Below are 12794 nucleotides of genomic sequence, written 5' to 3' on the forward strand. Positions count from 1 at the left end.
CTCTTTGCTGAACAAGAAGCATATTTTTACACAGATCAGCCTGATTAAGTACTGAGTGCTTTTTAGTCTCTTAAAAGCTGTCTAAATAACCTGTAAGCTTTTGTGTATGGCTTGTTCTAAATAGCATATGACAAAGCTTATTTCTTCAACCTGTTGCAGTTTTGTCTACAGGGAAAAAGAGAAGTTGTGCCGACTTGATAGATGACGGGGAGCTTTTATTTGGATGTGCCAGGTGTTTGTAGCATAGCTGAATTGTTTGTATAACAACAGGTGTTTGCTCCTTGGGAAGGACTGAAGAGAAAAAACAGGATTTGCCTTTGTGTGGGCATTCTGCTTGGACCAAATGGGCATACCTTTTCCTTGGATTTGTAATGCTGTGAAGTGCAGTTCACTGGTTTTTTTTAAGAAGCTTTACGCTGAATGATGTGTTTTGCAAAAGATTTCATAGTTGATTTCTCCTTCATCCTCAGAATCTCAGCAATCAGCTTGTATTAAAGTCTGTGGTTACAGAATAAAACACCCTACTAGCAGAAAGGTACTAACATCCAGTTATTTCTGGCTGTGAAGTCTGACAGTTGTCTTCAGCAGGGTAATGCAGTTGGCAAGGAGTGGTTTGAAAGACTTGGCTTTGAGAATGATTGAAAATACTATGAAACATCTGGCCATAGAAATTAACTTTGAGTCATCTGAGTGATCAGAAATTCAAGGTAAGCAGAAAGAGATAAGAATGTGCCAATCTTAAAAAGATAAACTTTGAGAAATTAAACAAATTGTTTTTCCAGACAGGGTGCAGTTAAGTTGCCAGATTCATTTGCCACAAGATCTTTCAATCTCAAAAGTTAAAAAAGGAAAAATGCTTTTGTAGGAATAGCAGGGAAAAGAAAAAATTGATGGATCCAGTGAAAAAACATTGTAAAGAAAAATTACCACCCAGACTTAAACCTGAAAGTGTTTATGTAAGATCTGTCTCAGGAAGTCTCTAACCACCACTTGCTGCTGACAGGAAGCAACATCTGGAAAACAGCTATTGTACCTTTGCCTTTTTCCTATAGTCTTTTTTGAAGTATTTTCTGCTTTCTGACATTGGATAGCATGCGTTTAAAAAGGTTAAAATGCATCACTCTTAAAGCATTTAATCTTCCGTAATGTATTTTTCCTAATTCATGGAAATGTATTAGGAAATAGCTGGGCTTTGGGGGAAAATGAAAAAAAAAAAAATTGACAGTATTCTGGAGAAAATCTTATTTGTTTAGGGGGAAAGCTTTGGTAGAAAGGTCTAGACAGTTTCAGAATTATTTAGCCTGTTTCAGTGGATAACAAAATGATCTGCACCAGTCAGAGATGATTCACGGTACAGCTTCTTGAATGTAATTCCAGTTGAGTTCCTGGTAACATTTTCTTTCACAAACTGGTATTTTAGTTTGAAAGTTCCTTGGGTTTTGCTGCACTTATTGATCTGATTTTCTATATTAGGCTTCATTGCTGTGGTGACAAATGTGGGATGATTAATTCCCGGGGTTGAATAGGGTGAGATTACTCAGGAAAGACTATGGAATCAACATCAAATTTTAATTTTGTTAGTTGTTGTTGCTGAGACATAATGAACCAAAATAAGGTGCCCTCTCTAGCTCTATACTTTTATAAGGTAAATTTTGCTTATATCACATGATAAAAGAGATTGCTTGAAGTACTCACTTTATTCACAGTTAAAATTAGGGTCCATTGTCTGCTTGTATGTGCAGAGCCTTCCTGCTGCAGCAAATTAGTCCATAAAACTGCTGTTCTCCAAATTCCCCTTCAATAATAGATATGCAGGTATAGGCCAGCACATTTTTCAAGCTTGTCATAGAACAGTAGAGTTGTGGCTTGAAGAGATCCCTGGAGATTATTTTATCTACCTTCTGTGGAAAGCAGGGCCATAAATTAGGTTACCCAGTGTCCAGTCAAGCCATATCTTGAGTATTTCCAGCAAGGGAAATTGCTGTCCTCCTCTGGGAAACCTATTTCAATATTTAAGTGTATTCACAGAGAAGAAATTTGCTTATATGCAGATAGAATGCTCCCCCATCACTTCTTGACCTGTTGCTATCACTCTGGAGAGAGTATTTCCATCTTCCCCGTGACTGCTCTTGTGTACTGGAAGAGCAGTTAGGTTCCCTTCCTGCCTCTTCTCTAAGCTGAACAAATTCAATTCCTTTAGCCTTTTTTCATATGGGAAGTTTTCCAAACCTGTAATCACCTTGACGGCTATCCATGGGACCATGTCATAAATGTGTGAAGTCTCTCTTCAGACATTTTATGATGAATACATTTCTGTATGTTACAAATTATATGATGTTGCCTTAGGAAAGGTTTGTCTTCAGTTTTTTTTAGAGTATTCCAATCCTGCCAAGGTTAACCAGTATATACATTTGGTTTTGTAGAAAAATTTTCCAGTCCTTAATCCTTGGAAAATATCCAGTCTTCTTGAAACCAGCAATACCACAAAACAGTTGGCTTTTTTGCCTATGAGCTAATCTCCTAACAATGGTGTCTTTGGTTTTACAAACTGCTGACTGTAGTAGTTTGGACTTTCTACCACATAGTTAATTGATAAGTTACTGTCCCTCTGTCCTCTGCTTTGTTTAGTGTGATACAACCACACTACTGTATGTAGGAAAATGCTTTCATAAATATTCTTGACTACAAATTGGAAATATATCCTTGTCTCTTCTGGTCCTCCTGTCAAACCAGTGTCATTATTCAATTTGTGAGGAGCAAAAATGGAAAATAATTACTTTCCACAGATTCTCTTACTTTATGTGTGCCAGTTAGTGCATGTCTTGCAGACTCTGCTTCCTGTGCTGAAGGAATGCTCTATGCCCAGACATCTGTGTTACACAGCAGCATATGTGCATTCAGGGGCTGTGAATATTTAGAAGTGTACATGATTGTAAATAGGGAACTAAACTGTTCTTTAAAACATTTAAGGGTTTTTTTACCTCCTTTTACACCATGTGTTTGTTCACAGTAACAGTACAATTTACCAAATAACTGTGATATTTATTATAGTACATGATCAAAATGTTACCTAAGAATAATAAATTGAAGTCCCCAGGCTTGTGTGAAATACTTCTCTATCAGCTAATTATTTTTTGTTGCAAAGTAGGGAATGTCTGACTGACAAAAATATCATACATCAACTGTTTCCTAGCTTACATGCATTTGCAGAATTGCACAGACCCTTAACAGACCACTATGCATGAATGTATATATCAAATATGCAGTAGTGGGGTGGTTTAACCACCTAATTTTTTGTTTGTTAGCCGTACTATTTTCAGTATAGTTTTATAGTCATTATAAAAAAAGTTTAAAAAATTAAAAAGTAAAAAAGACGCAGTTGATAATGATGCAAGTTTTCAGTCTTTATTTGCGCAGATGTCTTTTATGATTGGTTTTGCAACAGTGTATATTTGTGAAACAATTTTAGGTGCTGCAAGTTTTGGATTACACCTCATGCCTGCAAATTGTCATAAACCCCCCAAATTCTGAATTGTTAGGAATAAATGTTGCTGCTCAGGTAAAAGAAATCTGTGACATAGCAGAAAGCTTGAACCCAGGCTTTCTAACTTGGAGGAAAAAGCCAAAAAAAACCAGATTCCTCTTTGTTTCTGTTACTGCTATTTAAAGTAATACCTGCCCAGCTTTTCTCATTAGTATAAATTTGTACGTTATTTACTTGACTGAAAGTGTTTTGTCTTTCATAGCATGTTATGTCCGTCTTTCTTAATGAGGGACAAATTGCGTACTGTAGTTGTTCATGAACATTTTAAAGCTTACATGTTCCAGTTCAGGTTCTTCAGAACTGAGTGAAGCTGAATAACCATTCGTTTTTTGAGGGCTTGGGAGTATTTTTCTGAAGACCTTTTTATTAGTACCCATCAACTCCAAAGTATGCTTATTTATTATCTGTCCCAGTGCTACTTTCTCAGAAGCTTTGAGTATTGAATAAAGAAAATAATAGGAGAAGCTTAACTGTAAATCAAGACACAAATATACAGACTTAGGTTTGCATCCTGCTGAACACTGCAGTTCTCCATAAATATTTTTTCAATAAAATCTAGCCTTGGAAATTGTTGTCTGGTGGGTGGAGGACTCAAAATGTGGCATTGACTGCTACATTTGAAGTTCACTTTTTTGCCATATTAATGTTTTCCTGTCTTTAAACTGTTACTAATATTACTTCTTTGTTTGAACTCTCTAGTAGAAGTTTGAAAGCTTGGTATCTCAGGTTTGGTTTTCTTTTACCAGCTTAAAAATAATTTGTCCCCGTTACACAAAGTGATTTTCATTCATAAATGTAGTCCTGGATTATTTGGCTTTGCTTTCCTTAGCATGTGTTGTTACTTCCATGGGACCATAAACTAATGAACACTGTTGTCTGCATACAATATCCAGCTGCAAAATTAGTTCTGGTGATAATGGAGAAAAGTGAGTATCACTGGAAAATGATACTTGCCTGTGGAAGAAGCTGCCCATGAGCTCACCCTGTGGAAAATATCCTGGTGGCCTCACATCCTAGCTTTTTTCAGTGCACAGTAGCACAAATGTGAGCCAAAGTTTGAAAAGTTAGTGCTGTGTGTTTGCTTTGGCATGGGGCAGCCCTGAGGCTTTCCTTTGAGAAGCGGGTCTTGAAGTCTTTTGCTGAAGGGAATAATTTTGTCATTCCTCTGTGCAAAATGAACTGATTCTTATCTATGCCCACGATTGCATCAGATATATAGAAGAGTTTAAAATATCATTGCCAAGATTAAAAAAAATTCATAAAACTTGATTATCCTTCTTGCTTTAAAGGAAGAGAGGGAGAGGAGCAATATGGGAAAGGGGTGGCTTGGTGTGTAATTACAAAAAATGTGTTCTTTTATATTCTAGCATATTACAATCAGTTTAATTTTTTTGACATCTGTCAGTTTGGGTTTTTTCTTCCTGCACCCCACTACCTACCAAAAGCCCATTTCCTTACACTTTTATTTGGAATTTGCAGGGCCTAGGCTAGCACCTTTCATCCTTTTTGGTGCTTGTATACCTTGTTGGTCCTCATCTGTATGTTGTCCTGGAAAATAAATTCTTTGTCTTGAGAAAAATGCTTACAACTACTACTGCAGAGTGGAAATGTGTTTATATCTTTAATATCAATGAGAGGCTACAGACTTCCTCAAAATAGCTGGAAAGTGGCCTTGACCCAGGCTGCCATAAGGCATGTTGCAGTGGAGAGGCTATGAGCAAATAGAAACTTTACAGTCATAACTCTAACTACATTTTGATGTGCCACTTGACAGGAGAGGACAGTGAAGAGCTGCTGTATGGAACCTCAGTCTAGGTATGACCTCTAGGTCATTGCAAAACCTTGGGGACTCAGGATTTGCTCAATGCTAAACTGCTACAGAGCCACTCTAATATTAGGGAAATTGGAGTTCTTCCCTCATTCTGAGGTATAAGGTGCCTGGTTTGTGCTGGCCTTGTGGAGGTGTTAAGGTCTCTCGAGTGTGTGGGATGATGGCCAAAGCAGTTCCCAGTGTGGTTGAAACCCTTGTTCAGATAAAGTTCAGAAAAGGTGAAAATAACAATTGGGTTTGGTTTTCCCTCTTTTAAAGCTAAGTAAGACTGACATGGAAACAAAGCAGGACAAAAGTGCTCTTTATATTTCTCTGGTATGATAAGTGAAATTTAGTATGAGATAAAATAAACTGGTATGATTAATAGCTTATCTTCACAAGAGTGGAAAAGGACAAACAAAGAGTAGGTATTGCTGCCCTTGACAAACTTGTACAAAATTGTCTTCTAATCACATAAAGTCATCCTTTTTTCCTTTTTGCCTCTCTGCTTTTTGTATGTATTTTTATAATCTAGGAAAGCAAACCCCAATTACTCCCTCTTTCTTTAAACTCATCCTTTGGCTTGAAGAATTACTGTAGCTGAGAAGTAGAATGACATTGGCATACTTTATCAGTAGGTCTAAAACTACCAACTGCTAATATAAATTACAAAAACAGAGGGGTTTTTGTTTTGTTTTGTTTTAAGAAAAGGAAGCAAATAAAACAATAATTCACAGCATTAATAACTTTTGATTATACATCATTCTGTCTTTCTAGAGGTAGAAATGTGTAGAGAGAGAAATGAAGATAAGTTGAGAACGGTTTTTAGAAGATACTTTTTGGGAGAAAGCAATAAATACTGCAGGTTACTGTTAAGATAAAACTGTTAAGGTGGTCAGAGTCATATGAACCTCTGGTTTATAAACTGTACTTATATTTATGAGATATATAAAAATATATAAATATGATTATATATAAAACATACAAAATAATTATATAGCTACATAAATAAATATATAAAAAACGAGATATATTTCTTCAAGAGAGGATTTTTAATATGGGATGAAAATTATCTGTGTCATTGCAGAAAGTTAAAGTAGACTATAAAACTTGACCTGATTTCTAAGCATCTTTTTCTTTGTTTAAACTCCAGCATGACTGGAAATTCCCATGGTTTGTATGTTGTTCAGTTGTTAATCCAGCTCTCTTCCACTCATTTACAAGGTCTAAATGTCCCTTTTGGTTTTGGTGGGATTACTAAATTACCTTTGGTCTCTGGAGCACTCTCCTATTTATCATGTCAGTGGGTCTAATGGGCATATATGGTTCTTTCATAGTCCAAATTCACAGATTGCTGCGCACTTGAGAGACAGTTATGGCCTTATGCTTTCCAGGCAAAGCATTAAACAGTTCATAACAAACTGAATTTGTTCTGGCTTGTTGTCGCCTCTCTGTCTGTCTCTTCAGTTTTCAATAACAGGTCATGTGATTTCTTCATTCATTCCTCCCTAAGCAGTGTAAGGCTTTTTCAGAATGCATGAATGAATAAGGTAAAAACCTAAAGAAATTAGATATTGCAACCTGGCTAATGCTGGACCTAACACAGTGTGATCCAATGAGCAACGTACCGGTCAAGGTGGTAGAGATCTGAGGAAACAGATGTGTGGCGAGCTCAGCTTGAGTGAGAAAAAGACTTGCCAAGGATTTCCATAAAGTATTCCGAAGTCTCAGGGCAGAAAAGTTAATGGAGCTCTTCCCCACTGGTGGCAGACAAAGGAGGTATTGCAGTGGTCTCTGGTCATGGGAGCCAGCAGCACTGTGTCCCCCCACTGTCAGCACCACTGCCTGGGGCACCTCTCATTCTTTTCTTAGTGTCCTTTTTATGGTCCTGCAAATTGCTCATAGTAGGCAGTAGCCTAAGTGCAGAAAAACTTTTCTTTTTAAGGGGTGTCATGGAACTCAAGCAGTAATTTTGGAAATTTTCAAAATGCAAATCCCAAGATCTCCTTTGTTTAATGGGCCCAGAGCACAGGGGCGTAAACAGCTATGTTCATTAAAAATTATGCAACTGTTTCTGTTTGAAACACTAGATCAATTGGTTGATTGATTTGTTTGTTTCAGGAATTTATCTCTTGGATTTAATCTACATAGATTCTGCATATCCTGCTTCAGACAGCATAATGGAGAATGAACAAAGATCCAATCAAATGAACAATATTCTCCGAATAATAGCTGATCTGCAAGTATCCTGCAACTATGGTTGGTAAATGTTGTTATGTCTATCAAGCCTTAACTAAAATTTCTTTAGTGTGAAATTGTGGAAGCAGATTCTGAGGGAACGCAAGAGGCTAATGTTGGTAGAGTTGAACACTAGTAAGTGATGTAGCTTCCACTTCTGTGTAGCTTCAGTCTTACCAGCAAATTGGGCAGATAAGCATGTATTCAAAATTGTAAGAGCTATAACAGAGGTTGTGTAGAGTTTACTGTTACATGTGGGGTACAAATGACATACTTTCAAGTGCAGCTATTGCCTTTGGCTTATATACTGTTTCCACCAGGGGCAATCAGAGAGATTATCTTAATATCTTCCCTTTATTTTGCAGTAGATACGATGTCTAGAGTGTGGAATGTGTTCATTTGGTTATCATTTTGTTGTTAGCATCCTGGTAATATAGTTACAAAATGAAATACAAATATTTCAGTCTACACTTGGTTGTTCAATGTGCTAAGCTTTTGCGAGTGTGTTGCTACTGGATGAAGTCAGGAAAAGGAGGGGTTGTTTCTTTTTGTTAGCAGAATTTTACTCTAAAAATAATTTCTGCAGTTCTAGCCTGCTAGTGAAGCTGTATATCAATAAATGTGCTGGTTTTGGTGTCTTAGTGAATACTCAGTGTACTCTTGGTGACTTAGCACGACTTTTCATTGGTTAAACTTGAAACAAGCTGAAAAGCCTTGAGTGCAGCTAAACAATAAAATTCAGAAAATTTAAAAGCTGAAGTTTTGGAGAGCTTAAAGAACAAGGATTGTTAGATTGTGAAAAAACAAGGTGAGATGTTAACTGTGTATGCTTAAGTATCCAGCCCTTTTTTGTCAACTTCGGTATTTCAAAGTATTTAAAGGTAAGAACTAGGCATAATTACGTATGATTCTGAACAGCTAGATCATTCAGGTACCATTTTCTTATTGTGAGTTTCATATTGTCTCTGAAAATTTTGGATGACAAAGAAACCTCCTTATTTCATTGACCCTTTCCTTTTTACAATTTTGGTAGCTTGCTGCAGTGCCTTGCATTACCTTTGAGTCCTTTGTTAAAATTAAGATTAAAAGTAAAATACGGCCTTGAAACAATATTCTGGCATAATGGATGCCTTTAAAACAGTTACCTTTACAAGACCACAAAACTTTAGTTATGTACTACAAGGCATGTTCCTGTCCATGCACCATGTGTCAAGCGGTTTTTCTGTCATTCTGAACTGTCTTTCATTCTCCTCAGTTCACGGACATATGAGAACCACTAATACCTATGGCTAAAGGCTTTGATTTTCCCCAGAACAATGAATAAAAAATTCAAGCAGTTTTGCAGCAGAAAATTTTTTTCCACCAGCAAGATAGCATCTAATGAAATCCACCAGCTTTCATGATGATGAAATGCATCTGTATTTTCTTTAACAACTGAGAGCATCACTTTTGCTCAGTCAAGTGTTAAACACCTTTTTAGGGTCAAAGAATTAGTTCTGCCCAATTTACTTTTTAGGGAGGTTCAATTTCTGTTTCCATGAAGGTATCATAAGATCCAGAAAAAGAAATCACCTGAAAAAATTATAATTCTGAATGACATAAATGTTAATGGTTTTTGTTTGTTTGAACATCCCACAGATTATCTCACAACACTTCCCCATGTGCAAAAGTATTTGAAGTCTGTCCGTTACATTGAGGAACTTCAGAAATTTGTAGAAGATGACAATTACAAGTAAGTACTGTTCTTTTCTTCAGGCATTGAGAAATGTAACAGAAAGATTACTTAGTCATTAGTTTTAGTAAGAACTGAGCAAAAAGCCCTTGGCTGAAGATGTTTTAAGGTGTTTCTGCTAAGTAAAATCCAGAATTACTGTCTTGCTTTATGACTATAAGCAAATTTACAAAGTGAAATGTACTAGTGCAAAGTAACAGTTTAGAGTAGATGAAAATCTAGTCTTTATTCTATTAATTGATGATTGTGTTCTGGGAATTTTGTTCAGTAATACTAAAGTTATCTCCAAGATGTCCAGCATTGACTCTATAGTATTATGAATAATACATTGAGGACATCTACCAATGTCAAGTTACTGTTTTTAGTAAGTTAATACTAAGTTTTGGGGGTTTAAGCATATTAAAACAATGTTTACAAAGGACACAGAGAAGAGTTAACCCGCACAGAGGTTTGAAGCAGATGCCAGAGGCTCATTGGTCAATATGTGAACATGCTCTAGTTAAAAGTGATAATCCCTGGCCAGTAATTCTGAGAGAACTAGAAAGTTGTCATAGGCTAAGGAACTGAGGTTTTAAATAGCTCAACCAAGCTAGATGCAATGCTATACAATTAGCTGTTGACAAATAAAGTAACTATTTAAGCAGAATTTGAAGTATTCAAAGCAAACATATGTTCAGTCATACAATGCTAGTATAAAATATTTTAGCATGTTTCGGAGAGTAGGGTGGTAATGAACTTCTTTAAAACCGGTCTTGTTACCAGTTTTGTTAAATACTTCAGTTAAGAATTTTGTCTCAGAATTTATGTGTACTTAGACCATATGCTAATAAGACAGTGATGGAAGGGTTAATTGAAATAGAACGTGGTTTAGATACCACCAAGAAACAATCTGATGGCTAAAATAATAGTGCCAAAAACCCTGGAATGTTATATAATTATTCTCACACTAGTTTATAGGTGTTGATCAGTAGATAGCTGTCACAAGTGAGATACAGCACTTGACTAATTCATCCCTACTGCCTATCAAATATAGTGTTTCTATGAAAAAATAGAGTTGTTTATACTGCTTCAGAAGAAGCTGGTGAGAGCTTACATGGAGCATTGTATGCAGTTCTGGCCATCCATGCTTGCATGCTTGAGGGTTTAAGTAAATGATAGTGCAAAGGAATGTGTAAATTCCTTTACTCAGTCCCATGACATTGTATATGTTTCACTCACAGACACATTGTGCAAGAGATGCACACTGACCATGAGCAGTGCACAGAGTCTTTGAAAAGGTCAAGAGGTCCAAGACTTTTATTAAGGGTAGTCTGAGATTTAAACCTCAGTGTTGAAATTTAACAAATGGTCTTTCTTTACTAATTTTGCACAAGCTTCTGTGCTTCATTCAAGTTGTGAAGACAGAGAAAAATTAAACTAAGCAGTCATTGGCAAAGGTGAAGAACTGTAGTTAGTAGAGGCTTTACAACCCCTGGATTGGATTAAAGAAACTGTTCATATTGTTAAATTTGATTTTTAGATGGAGTTTCCTGATGATGCATCAGTGTTAACCCCATGTATACAATATCTTTCATAAACTGTACTATTTCCAAAAAAATGAATTAAACAAGTGTTTTCCATAAACATATGACACCATAATATAATATTTGTAAAAACTAGAAGTAATTCTATTTTAAATCTGAATATTAATGTAACTTTAGTAGCAAGCTTGCTCATAATGCTTGAAGGCATTTGATATATCTTAAAGATCATGTAATCCTTAATTTTTAAAATTTAGTTATTTGTGAGATTAATACAATCAAGTTTAGTGGTTTTCTTTCCAGGCTTCACTGTGGCAAGGAAAAACTGGAGTAAAGTCACAAAAGGTATTAAAAAGAGGGAAAGATTTGATTCTTACCACAGGAAAGTTGCTACAGCTTATATACATTGGAAAACCTTGATCTTTCTCTACCATGTTTGTTTCATCAGAATAAAACTATTTAATTAATATAACTAATTAAATATAACTAATTAATAAAATTAATTTAATTCATCAAAACACATCACATCTACCCTTAAAGAAAACTCTCATTCCTCTTCCATTTTACACTAGGTAAGAAGTTTTTGGCTTTTGTTTTAAGTATTTGATTTCACATTTTCCTCTCAGTCAGTTTCCCTTTAGTTTCATAGCATTTTCTGGTCCCATGCCAGAAGAAACTGTAAGCTTTAAAAATGCAGAGAGTACTAAGCTTTTAGAGTGGGTAAGAACCTCTTCTGTCTTTTTATTTGCAGTGACTGCTCTTTTTGAGCCAGGGACAGCATTAGGGCTCTCTGCAGAAAAATGTGTGTCACCTTTGGCATGAAGAACAGAACTATCTCAGTACCAGGCTGTCAGGAAGAGACACTTAGATAGTTGTCCTAAAACATATTGGCAGAATCTCAACATGTGTTTTGCCAAATGAAAACCTCAATTACACTGGCAAGGAAAATATGGCAGCCACTTTATATAAACAAAGCTTTTCTCTACAATTTTTTTTGTGCCAGTCCAATTGCTTCCTTTAGGTTTGTGCTTGTCAGCAAGCAGGAATGCTCCAGAAAACCCCTGACAATGATGTCATATCCTAAAAATAACAGATCTTTCTTGGTCAGCCCATATACTGTTTTCTGCAGAAGCTGCTCAGTTTTAGCAGTATGTAGTATTGTGGCGCAATACCTTATCCTCTCCTAACCAGACATACCTTGCAGCCATTCCTATCAATTTTTTTTTCTGACCTTTTGGCATTGTTAGGTCAGGCCTTGTATTCTCACAGTTGTTTCTTGAGTGAAACCAGTTTGAAGACTGTTATTTGTGTTTCAGTATTATCTGTCGGGACAGGACAGGATCATCAGGCTGCTACCTATGCCTATAACTTGGTTCTTCAGAGCATATTAGGCAATAGAGTAATAAGATGACTTACAGAAAAATCAGTTCAAATTTAGGTTCAGATAAGGCAAGATGCTGTGGGAAAACATTCAAGAGAAATTGATTGGCAATTAAAAGGCTATACTGACTCCTAGCAATGCTGGTGCTATAGAAGTCCTAGCTGTACCGTGTTAGTTCCAGTCCTATGGGAGCAGGTATTATGCTTAGTACTTAAAGTGAGTAGTAGTACTTAAATTAGTACTTGAAGCAGTGAACCTTCGTTGCAGTTCATCTTCAATAAGCCTCCCAGGCAGCTGTATTCCCTGGATCTTTTCCACCAAGAGTTGTGGTGAAAGGCGGGGTGGAAGAAAACCTTCATTGTTAGTCTAAGATTCATAGTGATCCAGTGGCCATATGGTTCAGTAGCTGTAATTGTGGCTTGACTGCCTCTTCCACAGGATGCAAAAATAGAATCATAGAAGCATGGAATCACTAAGGTTGGAAAAGACCTCCAAGATCATCAAGTTCAACCTTTGACCGATCACCACCTTGTCAACTAGACTAGGTAAACTGAGTGCCACATCCAGTT

General features: G+C 36.4%; 1 protein-coding gene across 2 annotated transcripts in view; it reads left to right on the forward strand.

Moving 5' to 3' along the window:
- RALGPS1 (Ral GEF with PH domain and SH3 binding motif 1) overlaps positions 1–12794 on the forward strand; it is a 73863-nt gene that overhangs the window by 36865 nt on the left and 24204 nt on the right. For both annotated transcript variants that reach the window (XM_059486263.1, XM_059486264.1), the window contains exons 11-12: positions 7476–7613; positions 9231–9324. In XM_059486263.1, coding sequence (XP_059342246.1) covers positions 7476–7613; positions 9231–9324 — 232 coding nt within the window. The remainder of the gene's footprint in view (positions 1–7475; positions 7614–9230; positions 9325–12794) is intronic.

The sequence above is a fragment of the Ammospiza nelsoni genome, chromosome 20, assembly GCF_027579445.1.
Source record: "Ammospiza nelsoni isolate bAmmNel1 chromosome 20, bAmmNel1.pri, whole genome shotgun sequence".
Classification (NCBI taxonomy): domain Eukaryota; kingdom Metazoa; phylum Chordata; class Aves; order Passeriformes; family Passerellidae; genus Ammospiza; species Ammospiza nelsoni.